We start from the raw sequence: 23,427 nt of genomic DNA on the forward strand, positions 1-23,427 counted from the left end.
ACTGTCTCCCGTGGGAGGGACCCCACGCTGGAGCAGGGGCAGAGTGTGAGGAGGCCTCCCCCTGAGGAGGAAGGAACGGCAGAAACAATGTGTGATGAACTGACCACAACCCCCATTCCCCATCCCCCTGCGCTGCTCAGGGGGAAGAGGTAGAGAAAATCGGGAGTGAAGTTGAGCCCAGAAAGAAGGGAGGGGTTGGGGGAAGGTGTTTTTAAGATTTGGTTTTATTTCTCATTATCTTACTCTGATTTGATTGGTAATAAATTAAACTAATTTCCCCAGGTCGAGTCTGTTTTGCCCGTGACGGTAATTGGTGAGTTATCACTCCCCGTCCTTATTTTGACCCATGAGCCTTTCGTTCTATTTTCTCTCCCCGGTCCAGCTGAGGAGGGGCGTGATAGAGCGGCTTGGTGGGCACCTGGCATCCAGCCAGCGTCAACCCACCACAATGAGTAAAAGAAATGTCTGGGTTCAGTTTTGTATAACAACCACAACTCCCAAAGAACTTACATGGCATCCTGGTCTGTCTCATGCAATATGAGGAACAATTTTAATTCCAGATTGTGATGTACCTTATGGGTGAAAAAATGCCATAAAGTAGTGACTCTGAAGCATGACTGGATTGTGCAGACTCCTGGCTGAAGGAATGAGAGTAGAGGAATGTTATTTTAAAAGTCATCAAATTTGAATGAGAATCACGTTTCCATATTTAGGAAAAATAAATGTGGTGCCCATAGTGCAATTCATGAAAGTAATTTTTCAAAATATAATAGACCTTGAAGACTTTCATGGCTTTTGCAGCACTTTATGCCTTGGGATTTGAAAGCACTTAAATTGTTTAGCACACATTTTCCTGTGAGAGGAGAATGTGATTTTTATAACCAGTGAAAAAGAGTAAAAAAAACAGGTTGGAGATTCTGGATTTAGAATCACTTTCTTAAGGATTAATTTGTTTGGTAAATGTTGTAAATCTCTTAAGATCCCTCAATTATTTGAGAAAACAAAGCAATGCTCTTTGGAGGCGGGGGGGAGCATGATTTAACCATATGAACTGTAGACATGTTTGCTGTGTTCTGAACTGTCGCATAGCAAAATAGTTTCTACAGTTGTCGTACCACAGTACTAATAACAAAAAGTTATTACTTCTACAAGATAAGCTATATTTGAGAAGACTAGTGTAAATACCAAACACTTAATAAAACCACTTTACTAGAGAGAAGTGTTGGCAGTGTAAGTTTGGCAATAAATTTCATTACCAAATTAATTTCATTTTGAGATTATGAAATCCCAGTTCCTTTTCATGCAACTCCTGCTAGTCATTACTTACGCTGAAAACAGTTGAAATTTTAAAATACTGCAATAGAACAATAGCTTTCTTTGCTTTTTTTCTCTATTTCTCACTTCTACTTCCTATCTTCCATTTGGCATTGTATGTTTTGTCACCTCAGTTTTTTTCCTAATTTAAGGAGAAATTCAAAGTTTGCTAGCAACATTCAGTCATGGCTTTGAGATGGAAGAATTGAGGTGACAGAGGTGTGTTGGTTTACCGAGGCTATTCTAGGATTTCAAGCTACAGGATGAAGCTCTTAGATCTGCCACTGATCTGTGTCATCTTGCTCAAATCTCACCTGTTTATGTCTCTTTTTTCCCTCTGTTCTGGTTGTAAATGCTTCAGGATACTTGCTGTTGTCATTGTGGTCTATCAGAGCTAGCAGAAGTCTCAGTTTGGCTAGTCAGATTTATAATACACTTCTTTGTAGCAACTCTCCAGTTACCTCATCTCTTCCTAGTAAGGTGAAATCAAGTGTTTATAAACTGTAGAAACAATGTTATTAAGGTAACAGAGGTGATGACAATGTTATCTAAAAGATGCAGGTAATATAATTTGGTAGTCTTCCTTCTTTTTTCAGAAAATGTCTGCCAAAGAGGACCCTACAGTGGAGACGAGTGACAATGAAATACGTGAGCTGAATCCTTCTGCATTGCAAGCTTGTTTCCCACATGCAGCCTTTGATTTTCACAAGCTTGCCAAAGTCATGGAGGCAGAATTCCAAGAAGTCCGTGAACAGCTGCAGAACAGTTACAACCCTACCATGAGAAATGAACACCACAGGTTAAAGTCCCTCTTGTCCTATACATCTCATTCATCATGGTCTTTGACAGAAATGGCAGCTGCTGGGTTTTAGCACACGCTTGTTAAATCCAGCGTGCAGTGTTTTTGCTGTGGATTGGTTTTATTCACCATGAAGGTTAGATGTACCCCATACGAACAGCACAAGAAATTTTGTCCCACTTGTGAATTTGTCCTGGGCAAAGAGGTGGGTGATATTTCAAAGTACGACATGTGTGTTCAGAAGTTGGAGAAGAACCCAGCAGAGCACGCCCGCAGGTACAGCACGGAGGATGCGAGGCTGCAGTCCTTTGGTGGGTGGCCATTCTACGCCAAAGGAACGAAGCCCGATTTGCTTGCCAGAGCTGGGTTTTTCTTTACAGGTAATTGGAAGCGATGCTTGGAGGGGTTTCTGTTCTGATTTATAAAATGTGCTTACATTACATTACAGTAGACATATAAAATGTCTACTTACAATACTTGAATGGGTAAAATGGTTTTTTTCACGCCGCTCATCATTTTGTAATATACTGTATCCCCCATAAATACTTTCTTTCCCAGGCTGAAGATGATAGGCAACTCAACTGTTCCTCATGCGGAAGGTGTTCCACATTTTTGATCGTCCTTGCTGCTGTTCCCTGCACCTTTTCCTGTTCTAATACAGTATTTTTTGAGTTGAGGGGACCTCAATCACATGCACTGTTTAAGATGTGGATTAACTGTGGGTTTGTACAGTGGCATATTAATAGTTTTTTCTGCTTATTTGTCTGTAACAGATGCCAGGCTTACGGATCTGATGTCTCTTCCTCTCCCCCAGAGGTGCAGACTGCTTTTTTAAGATTGGCATTATGTTGTCCCCACTCAGCCATAATCTATTGCATAATGGCTTTGATTTTGGATCCACTTTCTGCTGTATGCCCCCCCTGGTTTAGACAATGGGAATCTCCCTGAATTCTTCTGCAGTGAACGTTAATGCAAACATTGCAGAGAATGTCACTTCAAGTCCTCTGCAATTGCATTGTCCCCTTTGAATGGTTCTTTTACAGCCTGGTTAGCAGTTGGCTCTACCAGCTTTCTTCACTGGCTTTTTGTTCCTGCTATCTGGAAGAAGGTTTAGATTCCTTTAGCTTGTTACTCTTGGACTTTTTTTTTTTTCTCCAGCCTGCCTGATTTTATTTTCACACTTCATCTACGAGAGCTTTTGAGCCCTCTGTTTTCTTTGCTCAAAAGCTTCAGCTTTTTGAATGATACCTTCTTAATTCTTGTAATATCTGATTTATTTTCCTATCAGCATACTTATTTCCTGTAACTTTTCGTAAGTCTTTTCTAATAAATAGCACGTAGTGGTGTTGCACTTCCAGTAAAACATCGTTCAGGAAACTCTCAAATGCCTGTAAGAGTTATTGGGGGGTTTTGGGTTTGGTGGGTTTTTTGGGTTGGTTGGTTGGTTGTATTTAGTCAGCCATTTCAGCTTCCTTACCTTTACATAGTTCCTGGTTTCGAAGTTTAACACAGCCTTAGTAGGTTCCCTGTTTCTGTGTGGGATGTTGCATCTAGGTAAATTACAATCATGGTTACACAGCAACACTTCCACCGTGAGACTTTGAGCTCTTCCCAGTGCGTTTCTCAATACCAAGTCACATCACCTTGCAGACTTGGTAACCAGCTGCCCCATGAGATTATGCCTGAAAGACTCTAAAAAAAAAAGTCGTCTCTACTTTGCATCTCAAGGTGCTATGCGTGCAGTCCACCTGGGGGATAACTGGAGTCACTGGGTACAATTCTATTTCTTGCCCACAGTGCCTCTCTCATTTCTTTGAGCATTACGTACTCAATTTTGTCATCCTGGTTGGTTGGCTGGTAATATGGACCAAGAACTGTGTTATTCCAATAGATGCCTGAAATTCCAGTCTGTAGAAAATCTTTGCTCTTTGTTGGTTAGTTTGATTTTGTTCTAAGATATCATTAAGATCTGATATTCCTTTTTCTTCTAGCACTGTTTACTCAATTCTCCCTAAATATTTTATCTACTGGCATTACAGCATTTGGCTGACCTGTCTTTCTTCCATCACGTTTATGCTGACTATCAATATGTTAACTTAGAGACAGAAATTCTAGTTCTCCCATCTTATTCCATTGGTTTCTAGAATTGTTCATTTACTTAGCTTTTACAAATAAACTGACTAGCTAGAATGCAAAATCAAAAAAATAGCCAACAAAAAAAGACATGTTTATTCTATCAAGCCTGTACAATTTCTCAGATATTTCTGAAGTTTTATTTTGATGGAAAGATCTACCTTATATTTTGACTTTTGGATCTTCACCAAGTTTAGACCCAGACTGACCCAACTGAAATGAAATGGAAATCTAAGCAGTTTTGTAAACCTTTTTAGTTTCAGTTGCTATAATCTACGAAAAAGGCTTCCCTGAGCTACAAATTTTGGACCAACGATACAGGCTGGTATAGTCGTGACCAGGTGGCTGGAGTGTGAGGAAGTAAAACACACAAATGTGTGATTATCTCTGAGATCTGTAACTCTCTACATGCAGGCAAGAAAGATACAGTGCAGTGTTTTGCTTGTGGTGGATGTGTGGGAAATTGGGAAGATGGTGATGATCCTTGGAGAGAACATGCTAAATAGTTTCCTGAGTAAGTTGACTGACTGTCGTAGAAATATTTCTATATGTACAAAAAGGTTGATTTGTTTTGATATCTCTTTTTTACCTCAGCAATGATGCCAGAAAGCAAACAAAAAAACCCCACATATTTGTCTTCAAGGTTGTTATATTCAGATAATTGATTTCAGCAGATCCTTATTTCTGAGAACTGAACAGTATAAGTCTGCTGCCCCTAACCTTATAATTATTCTATATATATTGTTTTACATACTTTCTAGAGATCTCCCAGGGGCTTTTCATTGAGCAAAAGCCAGCTGATTATTCTCTCAGATAGTCACTATGTTGCATGAACAATGCTGACAGCACCAAAAAGTTTGCTTTTGTTTCATTGTCTTTCTGTTGTGAAAAATCCTGAGTATGCACCTCTTAATAACTGAAACACTGCTTCCAGAATTTTAATTGGAATTAATGCTTAGGAATAATGTTTTGGGTTTTTTATAGGTGTGAATTCCTTCAAAGTAAGAAATCAAGTGAGGAAATTAAAAAGTACATTGAAACCTACAGTGGATTTTTTGGAGTGGTGGTAATCTTATAATCTGTTATTTCATTCTTCCTTTATCATGGAATACACCCCAAGGAGACGCTATCTGGGACTTGAAGATAGGCAAATTAGGCCTTGATCTTGATTTCCACCCTCTTTCTCCTAAAAAAACCCCAACAACCCAAAAGCTGTATATAACTGCATATGCAATTAACATTATGCACTCTAGGTGGCATTTGTTTCATCTTAAGTTTACCTTGATATGTGTGTCCAAGCAGGTTGCCTGGGCAGTACCTAGGTAGTCCATTGATGAAAAGCCACATACCTCTAATTGGCATTTATCCTACTCGAAACTTGAAGGCAGATGGTTGAATTAACTCCTTATGGCACCTACACATATTTATTGATTATTAGGAAGATTGTAGGCGAGTATGCTAAACTAAGCACTTCTGCATGGCTGAAGTCAGGTTAGGTGAACTCTACCCTGCCAGCTCTTCTTGTGTGACTTCATCTTTTTGGGGGGGACTTACTTTCAACAGAAAAAATATAACGTATGTAAGATCTTTCGTGATTAAAACTCCTATGCCTCAAAAATCTCAAAAAATCTGGAAGCTAAACCCATTAGCTGATGTAAGATGAGAGGACTGCAAGTATTGCTTGGAAAACACCACCTCAGATATCTTAAGAGCATCAGTGCTATCCTTCTTTCTTTAGAGCTGCTACTGTCTGAGGAGAGCCATTTCTTCTCATTAATAGTAACTGTCGTTAGTCAGGTCTGTTTCAGAAAATTCCCTCTCTCAAACTGAAAGCATTTAAAATGTTGATACTTAGTACTAGCCCTGTTTGTATGTTATAGTTATTTCTTTCATTTAGCTGAAGTGTGAAATGAAAATAGAACGCATAATAGAAATAAATATTAATTTTTAATTTTCCACTTAGAGGAGGCATTTCACTGCTTCCTTTATCAAGGGGAATCTACCTACTGCAACAGGTAAAAAAATAGAATATACTGACTTAGCTTTTCATTAGAAACTAATGCCTTCATATTTTTATTGTACGTCACCATTAACAATGAAAGCTGCTCCAGACTGTTGTTTTTTTTTTTTTTTTAAGCAAGATTACATGTGTGAAAGATTATTGGTTCTGTATTTCCAAAATTTTTAACATAAGTAAAAGTTTGTTCTCTATAGAAGCTAAGTATAAAACGTGCTGCTGAAGTAGATCTCTCTCTCTTGCATTTGCCTGTGTAAGAGATGTGAAAAATAAATGAAACCTGAAGGCTTTGAAAGAAAACCAGAGATTTTCATCTGTACTATAAATCAAGAATATACATTTATAGTTACCTGAAAGATACGGTTCTGCAGTAGCGTTTTTGCTTTGCTGTAAGCCTGAGATATTTGCAATCTAGTTCTGTCCCTGCTTTGGAGAATTGGATAGCAGGCTAAAGCTTTCCTAACTAATCAAATATCTTTGGCTGCAAAGGCGATCTCGCCTTGAACATCTTTGAGGATGAAGGAGTTCGACTGGACTCTTTTAAAACTTGGCCAGCAGAAGCCCATGTGGAAGCCACTGCTCTTGCTAAAGCCGGGTTTTTTTATACAGATTTGAGCCAAGTTTGTTAGCTATATAAACACAGGACAAGTAAAAGATCCACTTACCAATGCAGGTGGGACAGAGGTTCAAGATAGTCCGGGTACCTCATTAAAATCTTGCTTTAGCTTTCAGTAAGGAGAGTAATGCAGCTGCAAAATCAGAATGGCTTTTGCAAAAGCCGGAGCAAGGGAATCGAAACAGAATGACCCCGTCTGAGGTGAAAGCCAGAGCAAAGACTTGCAAGGAGGATATGTTTTTAGAAAGGAGAAAGCACTTATCTGGGCACTTGTATATTCATTTTTCTGGTGCTACTAAAAGGACAATAATGGCACATCTCTCAATTCTGTGGCATTTTATTTTCCTTGATTTAATTTTTATTATTCATGATTTAAAGAGCATGTGATTCCAGTAACAGGTAGAGGCCACTGAAGTAAACTCATGAAATGACTGCATTGTTGCAGTTTTTATGCTGCTGGCATGTTAGTAAGGAAGAAAAATTATGTACATGTCCATTTTTGAGGTGTGTAATTTCTTGCTTGCAGGAGAAGGCGATAGGGTACAGTGCTTCAACTGTGCAGGTTGCTTTCAGGAATGGGAAGAAGGTGAAGATCCTATGGAAGAACATGCAAAATGGTTCCCTGAGTGAGTGACAGAGTGTCTTAAGACAATTTCCTGCTGTGCAATGGAAGTTGCCATATACTTTTGCAGTTGTTTTTTTAATACTACTTTAAATGTATATAAATAACTATATGTTTCTTGAGTGTATAGGATGTTGTACCTTTTTTAAATTAATGTTTAAATGTAGAAATACAGTAGAAGTTTCCAAACAAAAGGAATGTTTGTGAAATTGTTCCATCTTTCTGCCAAAGGTAAGCAATTGAAGCAATGCGTTGCGCTAACTGCTGTGTCTTTTGAAAACACCATTCTATTTCCAACTGCTTGGAAGTACTTGGGAAGAGCAACCAGAAGAGCAACTGGAAGAGCAACCAGAGATCTCATCAACATTACAGTCTGCACAGGTTTGCGCTTGTCTGCAGTATTTGCTGTTAGTGAAGCAGTTTTTGTGCTTTCCAATTTTAAATGATAGTTCCAGCCACAGGGAGCCTCTGCACGCGTGTGCGCAGAACGAGCAGCAAAGGCAGCTTATTGCAGTTCTTCCTCCCGGACAACCTTTTGAATGCACCGCATTTCAGAGGTTGCTGAACGGCCGGGGGGGTATGTGACCTGCGTCGGCGTGGTGCAGGCAGCGGCAGCTCCGCTCTGCCTCTGGAAAGGTGTTTCTGAGCCCCATGGCTCAGGTACCTGCAGCGTTCAAACACGTACCCCCAAACAGCAGCTGCCTGCCTGCAGGCATTGACCCAAGTTGTGGAGAAAGCGTCTCTGCAGGGCAGCTACTGGCAATCAGCTTTTCAGTAATTAGCAGCAATCTTCCTTTGCTGGCAAATTGTAATGTGTGCAACAGTGCCTGGGCTCCTGGGCTGCTCTGTCGGCAGCAAAGTACCCCAGCCCGGGGTGCCGGGCACAGACAGGGGAACCACAGGGCTGCCAAGGGACCACTGCAGAGAGGCTCGTGGGAGGGGGAAAGCCAAGTCCCAATTTGTGGGACTGCAGCAAGCTAATGGAGAGGTTTTGTGCAGGACGTGTTATTGTGGGAGATCTCACAGCTCCTCTCTTGGGTTGGTTTGTTCAGGCACCTTGAGGATACACACAACTGAGAAGTACAAAGTGATTATTCATTCGCTAACTCATGCTAAAGATAGCTGGGATGTTACGAGCTCTGAGGCTGAGCATTAGCATGCTCACCACCCGGCTCAGGCAAACGAAGGGTCTCTGCTGGGCAGGCACATGGCAGGGTCCTCCAGCCATCAGCCGCCCTGTCTCACCCTGCTCCCTCTGCCTGTAGCGGTATCTTCCTTGCATCTCTGCAGACTGTCTCACGGCTTTCTCTCGGCAGCCTGCGTCAAGGTTATGCATCTGTGTCATATCAGAGCTGGGCCTTGTATCCTTGGTAGGCAGGCAGCAAAACCCTGGGATGGAAGAAGCTTACGGGGGAGAGAGAGACAGAGAGATAAAGATAGAAGGGCATTGTGGCTGAGGTCCTGCTTCTGGGAGGAGTAGAAGAATTTTGCTAGTGTTGAAAAATACAGAGCTAGTACTGCATCTGTTGTAAACTGTCCTTGTAGCAGCTGGTGCTTGCTGGTACACAAGAAACCCAGCTTGAACTGAATAATAAATATTTACGGGAGTATAACTGGATTTATTTTTGTTCTAGCAAACTCCCTGTAAAGCAAATCTTGAAAAGAAAGCAACCCTACATTCTGTAGGAGCTGGTAAGTACTGTGCAGCCTCACTTGAATTTACATTTTAGTTTGAGAGGATTGTTAATGGTTTTCTGGATTTGGCCTTACTTAGTCAGACAAAATTTTCATTGAAGTAAGAACTGAGTTAGGATTTATGGGTTGTCCATATATAGGGACAACAAATAATAGAGAATCTGGCAGCTAGTTTGCTTTTGTAATTATGAATATAAACCAATCCCTTAGCAGGCGAAAGTCACTTCTGTGCAGACAAGGCATATAAGCAAACTAAATTATTTTGTGACAATATGGTATGATTTTTTTTCATTCATGCTTTGGAAAATTGCAAATGTATATCAGCCACATACTACATATTATATGTACATGCTTTTAGATACAAAAGAAACCAAGTTGGGATAACCTTCCACTACCTTTTGCTTCTGATGCCTCTTTTTTCCAAATACTGTGGCCATTTCAAGGGAGTGGTTTTCTTGATACATGTGTTTGGATTTCTGAGGGAAGAGTTCACACACAACGAGTTTGCACTGATTTGCTGCAGAACAGTACTGATGTGCAAGCACAGAGTTGATAACTTGAAAGTAAATTTGCTATAGTGGCACTGTCCAGATGCTTTCTTTAGCAGCCTTCTGTTAATCTGAAAACGGCTATTACTGCCTCCCAGAAATGCCAAAATTATTTGGGATATACGTATCAGGTAGAGCCGTTTTGTAATTTTTGAAGGCACTAAAAGCACATTTTAGAGCTCTGAAAGCATAATAATAGTTTTAAACCTCATAGTACTGAAATGGTGGAGGGAACAATAAGAGTCATAGTTGCCAATTTATTAATGAAGATGTTTGTTCATTCTTTGTATTGACCAACACGTACATCTCCATTTTACTGAAAGTGACTGGGGCTGTTTCTGGTAGGAAGTCCTAGTTCCCCAGGCTATGTCATAAATACACGCTATCTTGTCTCAAAGTCTTCAGAAAAGGAGCTCTCTGGTGTCATCTCTTACTGAAGTGCAGGAAAAGCCAGTGAGCATTTCTGGGGTTCATTGTACTTTTGTTGAATATGCAAAGAATAAAATGGTACTGCTTCATTTGATGTAACAGATTACTGTGGGGTTTTTTGGCAATACATATACTGCATATCTGTACAATTACATCGATGTAGAAGTACATTTACCTTATTTCAGCTATTCAGAAATACCAAAGTACAGCCCCCACACATTTATTTTGGGGCAGATTATCTATTTTGTGGATAAACTGTACTATGGGCACAGACAACATAGCTGGCTCTATCCAGAATCGATGCTCTGTACCAGAACTTAGAAACCCTGCCAGACCAACAGCTTTAGAGAGCATGGTGCAGAGACTCAATGGCTCTTTAGGAAGCTAATGTGGGTCTAGAAAGGATGTTTAGGTCAAGTTTAACACTACTTTGCCCGCATGGTGCCAACTGAATGTGTCTTCACCACTCTCTGAGCCTGCTTGCAAGCCTGGCAATTCAGTTGTTTATTGACACAGTGCTGCATCTAAGCCAGTTATTTTTTCCAGTCCATGGAGGGCTAGGGATCGTTGCACTGAGATACAAGCATGTCTCTGCACAGAGCTAGGTCAGTCCAGCAAAGCTTTTTAGCTCAAGTTTATCACTTGATTACTTGCTACACACTAACTAAGCCCACATTAAACCAGATGGGTGCAAAGCCAACTGAGTAGGACAAAGAGAAACTGTGGGAACTGGGATTACCCAGAAGAAGTGATGCCAATTTTTTCCATTATCTAGAAATTCTCAGGTTCTTATTACTCCAGTTTAATGGACAGCTGACTGTATTTGACTTTGCTATCTGGACTTTGCTATTTCTGTAGTTTATGAGAGCAATACTGTCTCTGTGTGTGCCCCAATCATTTCTCAGTTCCTAAGAGGCAAAGATATTTTGTTAAGTTCATTTTTATCATCACAAAAATCTAAGTTGCATTTTTTTCAGGATTACCCAGAATCGCTGCCTCTACACAGTATTTTTCAGGTTGCAGTACAAGGAAGTGAACACAAATAAGAATTTAATGTATCTGAAATAGGTGCTTGCTATTCTTCACTGGAGATGTCAACAATTGATCAGGATTACTCTCCTGTGTTTACACTTTTTAATGACATGGCACAAAAAATGAAAGAAGAAGAAAAAAACATTAATAGCTTTCTTTCACTGATACGAAGACATCTACCAGACTCCATCGTGTGTCCTTTCCTACTTACAACAGGGAAGATGCCACTTTTAAAATGTACATTCAGCAACATCAGTTCCCTTCAGGAAGCTGACCTCAGAAATTTGATGACACTCTTTTCTGTTTCAGATTATACTGAACTTCAGCTGAAAAACAGTCCTGGATTCATAGAAGTTATCTGACCTGCTATTGAACAGTAAGAAGAACATTTTAAAAAATGTAGCTTACATCATCTTAACTTGAGCATAACAGAGCAAGAATTACTTCTCTCAATGTCTTTTGTGGAATGTCTTGAGATAGACGAAAAAGAAATGCCAGGTACAGCACACTGAATTTTGGCAGAATGTAATTTTTCTCTCTAGTTCCCTTTTTCTTCCTCTCCCCTTGGTGCCTGACAAGTGAACAGCTCCATATCCATGAATAGTAAAGTTGTTTTCTACCGTATGCGCTTCAGGGGATAGGCAGCCATTCTGCATTAACAGATTTCCATCCTGGTCCCTAATTTCAGATTATGACCTTGATATACCGGTTTTTGATCTAAGAGGTGTGTGTCACTACAGAGGCAGAACTGCACTTCAGCAGAGGATAGTGCAGCCTTGTCGCAGGTGGAGCGAGACTGCACTTCACTCGTAAGAGAGAAGCAACAACACACTTTATTGATAGAAAACAGTGAGTTGACAAAGTTCAGTGGTAAATGCGACACTGGTTTAACAAGATTCAATGGCAAGGTACACTTGATTATTTACTGCATAGAGGACAGGCTCAGACAGAACTGTCAGGAAGACCCTCCCGTTGAGCCGTGAGGTTCAGAAAGGACCCCCTTGCTTTCTAGACTCCTTCTCAGAGAGGAGTCTCGGTGCAGCTGGATCCAGTCCTAGTCCCAGACTTGGTCAACGGTTTATGTCTAAAGGATTATATAAGCACAACCAATCCTTTGTATCTCTCAGCTAAGATTTTAAAGTTTAGCATGCTGTTAGTCACTTACCGAGGATCTGTTGCGGCAAGGAATCTCTCAACCTCGAGGAGTAACTGCGAGAGGCGTCCCTACTCCAGGGGAGATCCCGCCGTGCAGCCCGCTGCCGCGCAGAGGAGCTCAAAGGGCTCCTGGGCTGTCCGCTATTTACAGAGGAAGAGGATTGACCCATAGTCATATTTGCACACCAGCAGCACCTCCGGGTCTCTGCTCGGGACAGCCCTCGGCTACTGTGTTGCCATCCGTCCCTGAAGCCCAGCATAAGCTGGATGCAGCCGTCGCCACCCCCACTGGCGGTCGTCGCTTAGGCGGGCCGGGGGCGAGCACGCCGCCACAAGTATGGAGGACAAGCTAGCAGGCACCGGCGGACGTGCATTTTCTGCTTGGGGCAATCTGAGTGGGTCTGCACTGGGCTTTCAAAATAGAAGAATATTGGGCAGCACAGGTGCATTTATGGGATCCTGCCAGGCGTATGCTCAGGCTGCAAGCAGCAGAAGCCTCGGCGAAGGATGGGTTGGCAGGGAAGGGCAGTGGTACAAGGAGGATAGGAAGCAGCAGTCAAGAGAAGGGAAGCCAAAGACATTAGGATGTGAGATAGTGAAGTTCAGCTACAAAAACCTTGGCAAATTGTCAGAAGAACAGAGGGATTAAGCAGATCAACCCAGTTTCATTGTATGTTTGGCTGGCTTTGTCACAGAACTACTTTTTTAAAATTTGGACAAATTCCTCTGCCTGGAGGAACTGTGAGTGAGTCAATGTGAGAACTTTAATGTATTTGATACAATACCTGATGGCTTCAAAAATCTCTGTAACATGAAGAAATTGCTGATGAGCAAAATGAAGCTTGAAAACAGCTCTAGGCTGGGTAAGGTGCACTTTAAAACTTTAGGTAGGTATTCCACTAGCACTTGCTGATACTGAGTAGCAGTTTTAATTTCTCATTTAACAGGCATGTAGCATCTCCGAGTTGTCTCCCTGTTGCTTCTGCCCTACAGCTTCTACCTTGAGCAACAAAAGAGGCGCTGAACCTTTCAGTGCTGTAACTTTGTTGACCTCCATAAGTTAGGATGGAGGAATGAGCAGGACTGTGCTCTTTGTTTTCCTGGAGTGAGTATTTTCCCTTCTCACCACTCACAGTCCACAGAGAGGAAGAAGAGAGGGAGCACAATTGGCAACTGAGTCCAGATGACGAGTCCAGATGATGTGCATAGCCGCTCTGACATGTCAATGAACGGGTCGTGACTTCTGTTTTAGCTGACTTATTCCAGGAAGAAGCTTAGTCTTCAGTCCAGGCCCCTAGATAACCCATTCTTTGTATGCTACCCAGCTTTATGTTACCCAGCTTTACTTCAATATAAACATACAGTACAAACCAACAACATTCAGTGAACTGTACCCTCAGTATCTGGCCATTGGATTGAGTTTTACAATGTACCTAAAACTAATAACTTTAGGGGGAAGGTGTTTAAAGAGTTTCAATCCCACTAAATGTTGAAAAACTAGAATATTTTTCACGTGTGAAAGAAACCAGAAATGAATCTATAGCACAACTTGTTTGCATTTTAAGGCCAGAATGATCCATCGTGATTCTAGTTCTAAAATAAAACACAGGCCATCTGATTTAACATGTAAACAGAGGAATCAAGCTGCTACTCCTGTTCACCTTTTTCTCACTCTCATTTGCTTTTGTTGTGATAGAATATGCTTCCTTCCACAGTAAAGTTCACAGGTGGAGTTAGCAAAACCTTCTCGATTTTTGACCTTTGTTCACTATACAGTGAATCTCCAGTGTTGCAACACTGTTTTGTAGTTGAATTTATTAAGAGCGTCCAAGACCTCTCTGTTTTTCACCTGGACTGCTCCAGCTACTTCAATGCTGAATCCCTTCTGGCAGCAATTTCTTCATGCAAGAAATTAAAAGAAATCAAGTTAACCAGGTCATTTTTGACAGATCAAGATTTTCTTTCTTTAGGTAGGAATTTTTTCAATACAGAAAATTCACTTTTTAAAACTTAATAGTTGAGAGAAACTGTTCATTTTATGTTCCAAGAATGAAAATGCATACTTTTTTTTCTTTCCTCCTAGCTGCTGCTCTGCCCAATTTTGTCTCTCTCAAAGTGTTGGATCTTACAAGCCAATATTTTGATGACAAGGAAGCTTGTGAAATCTTTGGTTTGTACATATCTTTCCTTTTGGCTGATGTAATTTGTTGCATTTGACAGAACTATTGTTTCAGGTTCTTTTGGAGATCTTAAGAAATACCTTGAACAGCTTAAATGCCATTTGAGATACTGGAGAGTGTCTAGAACTAGAATGTTAAACCAGGTCTCACAAAGCAGTTTGTGATGAAGGGCATGTGTTCATGTCCTTCTGAGGTGGATGAGCCCAGGGAGATGGATGGCTGTCCTAAACTATGGAATCAGAGGTGTTCAGCACCTCTGAAAGCCAAGATGGTCCTCCTGCAAAAGCCACGTCTATAGGGAACAGGGAAAGGTTGAAAAGGCTTGCATTTTGGGAAGGGAGGATTACCCTAATTTCTTTTTCTTTCCTGTGGGTCCCTTGAGTTTGGCAACATGGAAGATTCCTTTTATTTTTTATTATTTATATTCCTTTTATCTCTAGAGGACTCATGAGACCTCTTAGACCCTTTCTGGAGAAGTAGTTCTGCCTTTTCTGTTGATGACCTTTTCAAGCTATTAAGTTACACCTAAACTATGGAATCAGAGGTGTTCAGCACCTCTGAAAGCCAAGATGGTCCTCCTGCAAAAGCCACGTCTATAGGGAACAGGGAAAGGTTGAAAAGGCTTGCATTTTGGGAAGGGAGGATTACCCTAATTTCTTTTTCTTTCCTGTGGGTCCCTTGAGTTTGGCAACATGGAAGATTCCTTTTATTTATTTTTTATTATTTATATTCCTTTTATCTCTAGAGGACTCATGAGACCTCTTAGACCCTTTCTGGAGAAGTAGTTCTGCCTTTTCTGTTGATGACCTTTTCAAGCTATTAAGTTACAGAGTGAAGCGACCTTCGCAACAATGGCAGGGGCGAACCTGAGGAAAGCAAGCTGATAGTTACCTATTGCCTAGAATCTAAATGGTTTTTTCACTTGGCTCTGCTGCTGCCACTCATTGGCATTACAAGGTTTAGGAAACGTATACTTGTTTAATCTTAACAGGAAAGGTTATCTTCTTCTCTCTGAAGCATACAATTTAGGTGGTGGTCTTAACCTGGAGGAGCTCATCCTTCCTGCAGGGAAGGGAATAGCCTGCAGCCAAACTGATTGTTCAGCAGTGTCTACACCTGCCGCACCTCAGATGCTTCTCGTTTATCCTATGTCTGGATGATGACAGCCTGTTAGAAGTAAGTGAGTTTGAAGGAGAGAACTTCAAACATGAAGTAACATTTCTGGGTAGAGGAGATACTGCTTCAGGAAAAATTAATCTTCTGTTTGTATACATCACAACAATTGCAAATTACTTGTCATTTTTAATGGGTATCATTTATTCCTATTTGTTCTATACTCAGCCCAAAATATTTGTTGCTCATCAAAGTGTATTCAAGACGGCTCATACACTAGACTTTGCTGAAACCTCTTTTGAAATGCCTCCTTAGTTCCCCTTGTCTTCTACAAAGTAATGTAAATTACAAGAAAAATAATCAATGGAAAAAAACTGACTTAAAATAGAGCTTCGTAACTTTATTGCTAGTTATATTAGCTTGTGTGCCCCAGCTGTTAAAACTGTGTATTACCAAAATATTTCTTGAATTTAATACTTTAGTATAGTCTTAAAACTACCATCTCATACATAGGCTAAGGAAAATTTCTTCTTTTGTAAGCAAATGCTAAGTCTGTCATACCATCCTTCTTTATTTTTGACATACATTTTGGTATAAATAGTGACTTGATAACAAGAGTCCCATCTTGTAAATAGGCTGACCATAAGGCAAGATGGAAGAGCATATGGTACACAGGCAGGAAAGAGACGGTTAAACTCAGTATCTTACATCTGTGCAAAGCTGATCTGGCGTCTGACCTCGACTGGTGCCTAAGCTGGCGTTGTATTTGCCTTGCTCTGTAAGAGTGGAATTCGAGCACTCGTAAAACACATTTGTCTCTTACTTTAGCAGGCACATTAATGCTGAGTAGAGTATCCTCCATTGTATCAGTCTCCTCAGCCTGAGGTATTAAAATGTCTAAATGAGTTGAGTTAAAGTTTACTTTTTTCAAGCTAATAGCAACAACTTTGTTTTATTTTTAATGTGCAAAACCTCAGCTTTGCTGTATTTTTGTTCATGTTTCATATGGGTTTGGAGCACCTTTAAATCCTTACTGATGTCTTGTTTATTTTTGCAGCACAGGTTGCAAACCGTAGAGGTTTCCAGAAGCTTGAAAAGCTCTGTTAGCAAATCACGATGTTACAGAAACTGGTTGGAGAAACTTCATTAGAACACTTAATAACACGCCTGCTTTAGAAGAGCTGGACATCAGCCCTATGTTCACACATCAGATCAAAGCCAGTGCATCAACAGTGACGGCTTTTGTCCAGCGCGTTTCTTGCTTGCCTGGTCTTGTGACAATAGTAATGATGGGTTGGCTCCTTGACGCAGAGGACCTTAAAATGTTTGATATCATGAAGGAGCAGCATCCCTAGTCTAGGAGTTTAAAATAATCTTGGCAATGGGTCTTGCCACTTCCACCAATTTTTCAAGACTAGAAAAGTTTGAAAGCATTAGGATTTGGGTTTTTTTCTCTTCCTTCTTGTATTATGAATTATACACCTGCATTGCAAATAAACATATATTGTAAAATTTTTACCAGGATGAAACATGCCAGTCTCTTCTACAGCAGGGTTAAGTTAATGTAAAAGGATCAAGGAATAGGAGACAGGATTAACGTAACTCTGAAAACCTGACTTGCTTTGCAAATGTGGTTATACATCATACCCAAGTGCTACCTTCCAAAGAAAAATGTAAAATTTTGCTTAAAGCCTATTTAAAATAGATTATTTCTAGTCAGTTGTTTTGCTTGCAATGAAATCAATTACATGAATCACTTATGAAATAAAAATCATAAAACGCTTTATGGTAAGTACTGCACTAAAAATAGTATCGGACGCTAGATTTTACCAGTGTTAAAAACTGATAAAGGCCACTTTTTGTAACATAATGCCAGATACTAACACAGGACTAGCTGATTAAGGCAGATGGCAGTTGTGCATCTTCAGCAATGAACAGCTGCTGAACAACCGATTTAGAAGCTTTGCATCACTGCAAGCAATCTTAATTTACTTCAGCTAGATGATTAAGAAAAAGCCTTCAAAGTGGCTTAGGGAAGTTAAGATTATGTCTGTCTCTTTTTGCTCAATTATTTGCAGGAAAACTCATTTTCTGACACTCGGCCACAGTAGGAAAAGGAACTGAATGCAGCAAAGTTCAGACCTATGTTTGGCTAGTTTCCCTGAAAAGCAAACCAGTGGCATTAACTACATTACTGTCTAGTTTTGTGGCTGCAGCCTCTACTCTACAAGAGTTAAGATTGTAAAGTCTGAAATCTAAGTCCGTACTTACCGTTACCTTTCCACAGTCTGCTTTTTCTCATTTGCTTTCAGTAACGGTACTCAGAAAAAGGCCACACAGCAAAACTTTCTGGTGTATTTCAGCCATTCATCCAACTGACAGATGTCTACAGAAGCTAAAAATAAAAACCACCCCAAAACAAACCACACCCCTAAATTCAAAGTTTGAAAAGTAGAACTTTATTAACAAGCATTTGAAACAAAAACCGAGCCTTTCCGAATCCAGCTGTCATATTCAGGATTCTAATCAGACCCATAAGATACCTCTTTTAAAATGATAGTATACCGTTTTCCAGGCCATTGCCACCAGTGGCCACTGTAACATACATTGCTGCCATAGCTGTCTCCTAAAAGAATAACTGTAATCGCTAGTTCTGGTGTTGTCATTCAGATAAAAAGTCTGAGGAATACAAGAGGTGTTAAAATGAGAGATGAAATCTATCATGTGGGGTTAAAAGACTTAAATCTATCATGTGCTAAAAAGACTTAAAGTTGTTTCAGGGAAGTAAAAAATATTTTATTGCCACAGTGCTTTCTAAATACATTTGACTAGAGGTCTTTAAGAAATAGCTCATTTCAATGCACATATAATTACTAGTCTTAAGTTATTTGTTTACTTGTTATCAGGGACAGCTCAATGTTAAGAAAATGTTAATATTAACTGTCTTGATAAAATTCTCATCTTCACCATCAACCATCAGTGCATAAGTGATATACACCTCTCAGTGGGAAAGATTTGTACCTGGCTTTAAAAAAGAAGCAAAAATTAGTATACAGGAGCTTTTTGTTTTTAAACAAACAAACAAGAATTACTCAAATGCACAGAAATTATGTTGTCACAGAAAATCAGAAAAACAAATCCCCAGGAGAATATAGTTTTGTTCTATAAGGAACTGAACAATATACTGGAGAACACTAAACAAAGGATTTCAAATAAAAGCACAGGCACTGAAGCAATGAGAACAGAATTGCTCAATGACATCAAACTGAAATGTTGATCTTGTCCTGAAAACAAGTTTAGCTGCACGTGCTGCTATCCCATCTGTATAAAGAAGCAGTTGCTTCTGAAGATGTGTACATCGATGCAAAAAGCACTTAACAACCTTTTATTTTCAAAACAGCTCATAAACAAAGAAGGTAACTCTTAATAATTCAAGTAAGCTGTGTTGTTAATCCTGATGTAGAGAGATGCTGTAGTTAAACCTCTCATCAGAGCAGTAAAATACTTTCCTTCATTCTAGCCAAGAAAATACTATTCCGCAGCTGCTAAGCAAAGAAGGGATCAATACTGGCAGAAGTGGTCTTTGTAGAGACCCATAAGAGCGGATGGAAGTCCCGAAGCTTGCAGTTTTTGAACAGAACTCAAAACTTGTTGAGAGCTTGTAAAATGAACTGTAGTTTCAAACAAATTTGTCAAGCAACACTGTAACTTCATTTAGCACAAAATTACGATACTTACAATCCTTCAAAACAGTCATGGATATTCAGTTATTTTGCATGTGTTTCTCTCTCCAGTGCTGCTTCCATTCGACTTTGTTTTAAACCCTACAGGATACAATTTAGTACAATCTTGTTTTTACTAACATGGAAATAAAAGCCTTAGTTGCAGAACAAAAACATTTTTGAACAATTTTTGTTAGCCCTTTACAAATCAAGAACAGCTTTTAACTCTTTGGGGAAATCAGAATGGGCAGTTTAAAGAGGACAAAAGCCAAACTACATGTCTTCTTTATAATCAGGGGCTCTACAGAATAATTTCAAATCTGTATTTCTTGTTCAATTAGAAGTAAATTAAAGCAATCCACAATTATATATAACCTGAAGCAAGAAATTCCAAAACTAGTCTTTTGAAGATACCCTATGGCACCAATTCCCCCCTTCCAACTTCCCCAATGCAAAGTTTAATTCCTCCTGTAATCTTCTTTCTTCATAAGTGTACAAAGGAAAACAGAAATCAATACTCCATGTCACAGATTTTTCACAACTATGCTGACAGCTCCTGCTGGACCTTCACAATCACCTGAAACAATTACTGGTGAATAGTCTCTGCAAAAATGCCAAATCTGATCCTAAATGTGATACCACCACTCATACTCAAAATAAAACACATAGAAAAATACTGAATAATAAACATACTCAGATTTACTCCACCTGTCCACAAAGACAGAACTGGTTGTTTCAGAATGGCTATAAAACAGTGGCTATAAAAGTACCTAATGGGACCCCTCTAGTGGAAAAAAGAACTAAAACAACATTGACTATACATATATGCTGGCTCATGTGACTCCTACTCAAGGACAAGAATACTTACACAACACAAAATACCCTTAAACTTAGCTATCACAAATTAGAGTAAGAGATCTAAAAAGCAGCCCTCCCTTTCTAACTTCTTGCTGAAAACAGCAGCAGCAACGCAAAAGCAAAATTACAAAGACATTTCAAGACAAAAGTAGCACGTACCAGGTAATACCCAGTGTGATAACCACTCATGTACCAGGCTATTAACATGCTCCCCAATGCTTCATCATCCTCAGGAGAGTCTGGCCTCATAGGTGGTGGAGGAGGAATCAACTAAGAAAACACAAAGGAAACGTCTGTCTTTGAGTAGGGTATATCCCAGGTTAGCTAGTAACCAATTCTAAATGATCAAAATATAAAACTGAAAAATAGGAACATATCCCCAATGCATTCTCTGAAAAGGAGTCAAATGAGACAGTATTTTCTGAAAACATGTAATTTCCAAAGCCTGGGAGAAATAGGATTCCTGTAGCTTGAATGTACAAAAAAAAGTTTTATTAGGGGAAAATATTTATCTGCATCAGTGAAATGCTGTTAATCAAACATAAGGTGTAGTTTCTTCAAATAATTTTTCTCTTGACATTCTTACCAACAGCTTCACTATCACCAAAATGAACGCAGACCAGACCTTGTGCACTAGATTCTTGTAATATTTGTAACTGAATGCGTTATCAAATACCTGGAAAATACAGACTCCAACACAGAAATGTGTTCTAAAAACACAGACAGTGAGCGCATTCCGTCAGAAAACTTGAGATCACCAGTACTCATCTCTGACACTTTCTTCCTCATTCTCCTATCACTTACCGGTGGTCCGGCTAGGAAGGGTGGAGGCCAGCAAGATAAAAATGATGGAGGTGCCCTGAATTTTGATCCAGGCTACATTGAAAAAAAAATTGAATAGTGAAAATTAAAGAAATTTCAGGCATTAGGATTTTATTTTAAAGAATTATTTGAAGCTACTCACAAACATTAAACTAAAGACAACACATGCCAGCAACTTAATGAAACTGCAATAACACACAGTAGCTATTTCTGCGGATCATTCCGTGACTGGAAAAGTAAAACCTACATTACATGTGCCACTGAGATAAACAGTGCTGAAACAGGGTTCTAGTTAATACAAGCATTTTAAAAAGTTTTTTTCTAAATAGAAGTCAGTGGTTGCACTCTCACGTGAACAAACATATCTAATATTGCCCACAGGCAAACAGATAATTTCTCTGCTCCTGTGTGGCAGGGGGCATGTGCTAACTAAATTCCATTATGCTTGTGAATGTCTTTAAAATGAACTTAGATACAAATCTATTGATATGAATAAAAAAAGATATAAAGGAAACCTTATAAAGAAATCGTGCACAAACAGTAATATTTAGAAAACATAATGCTGCATTCAACCGCACTATTATTTAGGCTCCTACAACAACAGGAGAACTGAAGAGTCCTCATAATTCAGCAGAGGTGCTACAGCTGGGAGCTTCTATGACATCTGGACATTGCTTTTGCTGTCTTCAATGTCCTGTGCTATCATTAACAGCACTATCACAGTCCAGGGAACAACATCCCTCTTTTAAGTTACACAGCAATTGCAAAGCAAGTGTTAGCTAGGGAGAAGGCTTTCCTCACTAGACAGCAGCACTGCAGAAGGGCTACACTGTGGCCAGATTATTATAAAATGACATACCAACAGGTTCTAACATGCTTATCTGTATATCCATTCTCAAAATGCTGTTATTTGGTTTCTAGACAACGATAAATATCATCCTATTGTCTCAGAATTCAGACACCAGGCTTAAAAGTGGTATATGAATTATTTCAGATAAGGCTGAACTCACCCTTCCCAGGCCTGGGGCTGCTGGTGGTGTGGGAAAACGTAAGTTTTGAGGGGAGAATCTTGCTTTTGTGCAGTTGTTTTTGTTTTGAGGTGACTGGGAAGATTTTTCACTTTCATCTGTTGAATATGGAGTCTCATTTTCATTCTAGAAGACCAAGACATTTTTATGAGATGCACTAAACAGGAGTTTACAGCAAGCAATTTTGGTGTGAAAAAGCTTGGAAAACCCCATCCACATCCTTCCCTCTCTCTGACCCTCCCAGTCCTACTCAGGAAAGATTTTATAACCCCGTAATCTTATCTGCTTACCATTTTAGCTATGTTGTCTTTCACTCATGAATTTCTTGTTGTCCCCTCCCTTTCTTCCACGCTGGGTTCAAGAAGTAAGGGGATGGTTTAATTCCCTCCATCAGCTTGTGTCCGTTCACAGTGGAATCGGGTACCGATTCTCACTCTGAACACCGCAGTGGTACCAGAAATACTGGAAAAAGCTGATTCTCCCACTTTCTCTTTCCTTTTCAGAAGAATGAAAAAGTGTCCCTCACCCGCCCCAAATTCCCCATCCCACTTACTTACTGTTTCATCGCTGGCTGGAGGAAATAGATCAGACAGGTTCTGCTCCTCCTGATTTCCATATCCCGTGTAAGTAACAACACATGTGCCTTTCTTCTGATTGATGGAGGCAATAGTTGCTAGGTACACATTACCATCCTCAGACCAAACAGCGTTACAGCTGTCACCAACCTTCCACTGCAACAGAAGGAAGAGCAGCAAGTAAACACCTACACCAGTGATCAGAGAGAAAGATGCAGAAAGATGCTCTTTTCTAAAATACTTTTTGTCCCAACCATGAGAAAGATGACTCCCTCCCAGGAAGCTCTTCCTTTGTATTTAGTGAAATTGCTCAATGTAATCTATAAATAAGGTTTATAACACTATTACTCCCCCACCCCAGAATGTTATTCTCGAGGTGATAAAAAAGCTACTCTTTAGTACCACAGAGAAGTACAACACGCAAGCACCACTAGCATTTACAGGCGCGGTGACCTGTTTCAAAGGCACTGTGTTGCTCTTCTTTCTATTTCTGTTCTTTTTATTGTTTTTTCTCTTCATCCCCAGGCGCTGCTCCTGTTTGTCCGAAGGCTCTGAACACTCTCCATTCTTTAAAGCGTTCTGCGGGAAAAGAAAGGAGGAAGACAATAAAAGGCAACCCGGCGGCCTCAGCCCGGGGTCTAGCTGCGCCCGGGCCGCCCCCCTTACCTTGAAGGAGGCCACCGCCTTGTCGTACGCCTTGATGAGGGCCGTGTCGTCCCACACGTCCGAGTCGTCGCTCTGCGGAGGCCACAGACCGCTTTACCGCCAA

The 23,427-nt window shown here is 40.1% G+C and overlaps 2 protein-coding genes across 2 annotated transcripts in view; one reads left to right on the forward strand and one right to left on the reverse strand.

The window, feature by feature from the left end:
* NAIP (NLR family, apoptosis inhibitory protein) overlaps positions 1-17,026 on the forward strand; it is a 17,825-nt gene extending 799 nt beyond the window's left edge. The window contains 17 exon segments of the mRNA XM_009328974.1: positions 1,911-2,493; positions 4,661-4,760; positions 5,231-5,312; positions 6,210-6,261; positions 6,753-6,878; positions 7,412-7,505; positions 7,951-8,078; positions 11,032-11,101; positions 11,453-11,576; positions 11,607-11,703; positions 13,107-13,223; positions 14,169-14,330; positions 14,444-14,530; positions 15,558-15,618; positions 15,620-15,720; positions 16,711-16,749; positions 16,752-17,026. Coding sequence (XP_009327249.1) covers positions 1,911-2,493; positions 4,661-4,760; positions 5,231-5,312; positions 6,210-6,261; positions 6,753-6,878; positions 7,412-7,505; positions 7,951-8,078; positions 11,032-11,101; positions 11,453-11,576; positions 11,607-11,703; positions 13,107-13,223; positions 14,169-14,330; positions 14,444-14,530; positions 15,558-15,618; positions 15,620-15,720; positions 16,711-16,749; positions 16,752-17,026 — 2,298 coding nt within the window.
* A 1,065-nt stretch (positions 17,027-18,091) lies between these two features.
* Positions 18,092-23,427, reverse strand: part of LOC103921066 (survival motor neuron protein-like) — a 6,346-nt gene continuing 1,010 nt past the window's right edge. The window contains exons 3-10 of the mRNA XM_009328975.1: positions 23,325-23,415; positions 23,112-23,237; positions 22,641-22,814; positions 22,066-22,209; positions 21,038-21,109; positions 20,393-20,503; positions 19,392-19,477; positions 18,092-18,678 (exon numbers count right to left, since the gene is read on the reverse strand). Of these exons, the coding sequence (XP_009327250.1) occupies positions 19,421-19,477; positions 20,393-20,503; positions 21,038-21,109; positions 22,066-22,209; positions 22,641-22,814; positions 23,112-23,237; positions 23,325-23,415 (775 nt within the window). The 3' untranslated portion in view covers positions 18,092-18,678; positions 19,392-19,420. The remainder of the gene's footprint in view (positions 18,679-19,391; positions 19,478-20,392; positions 20,504-21,037; positions 21,110-22,065; positions 22,210-22,640; positions 22,815-23,111; positions 23,238-23,324; positions 23,416-23,427) is intronic.

Source organism: Pygoscelis adeliae, unplaced genomic scaffold, assembly GCF_000699105.1.
Source record: "Pygoscelis adeliae isolate BGI_AS28 unplaced genomic scaffold, ASM69910v1 Scaffold127, whole genome shotgun sequence".
NCBI classification, from domain to species: Eukaryota; Metazoa; Chordata; class Aves; order Sphenisciformes; family Spheniscidae; genus Pygoscelis; species Pygoscelis adeliae.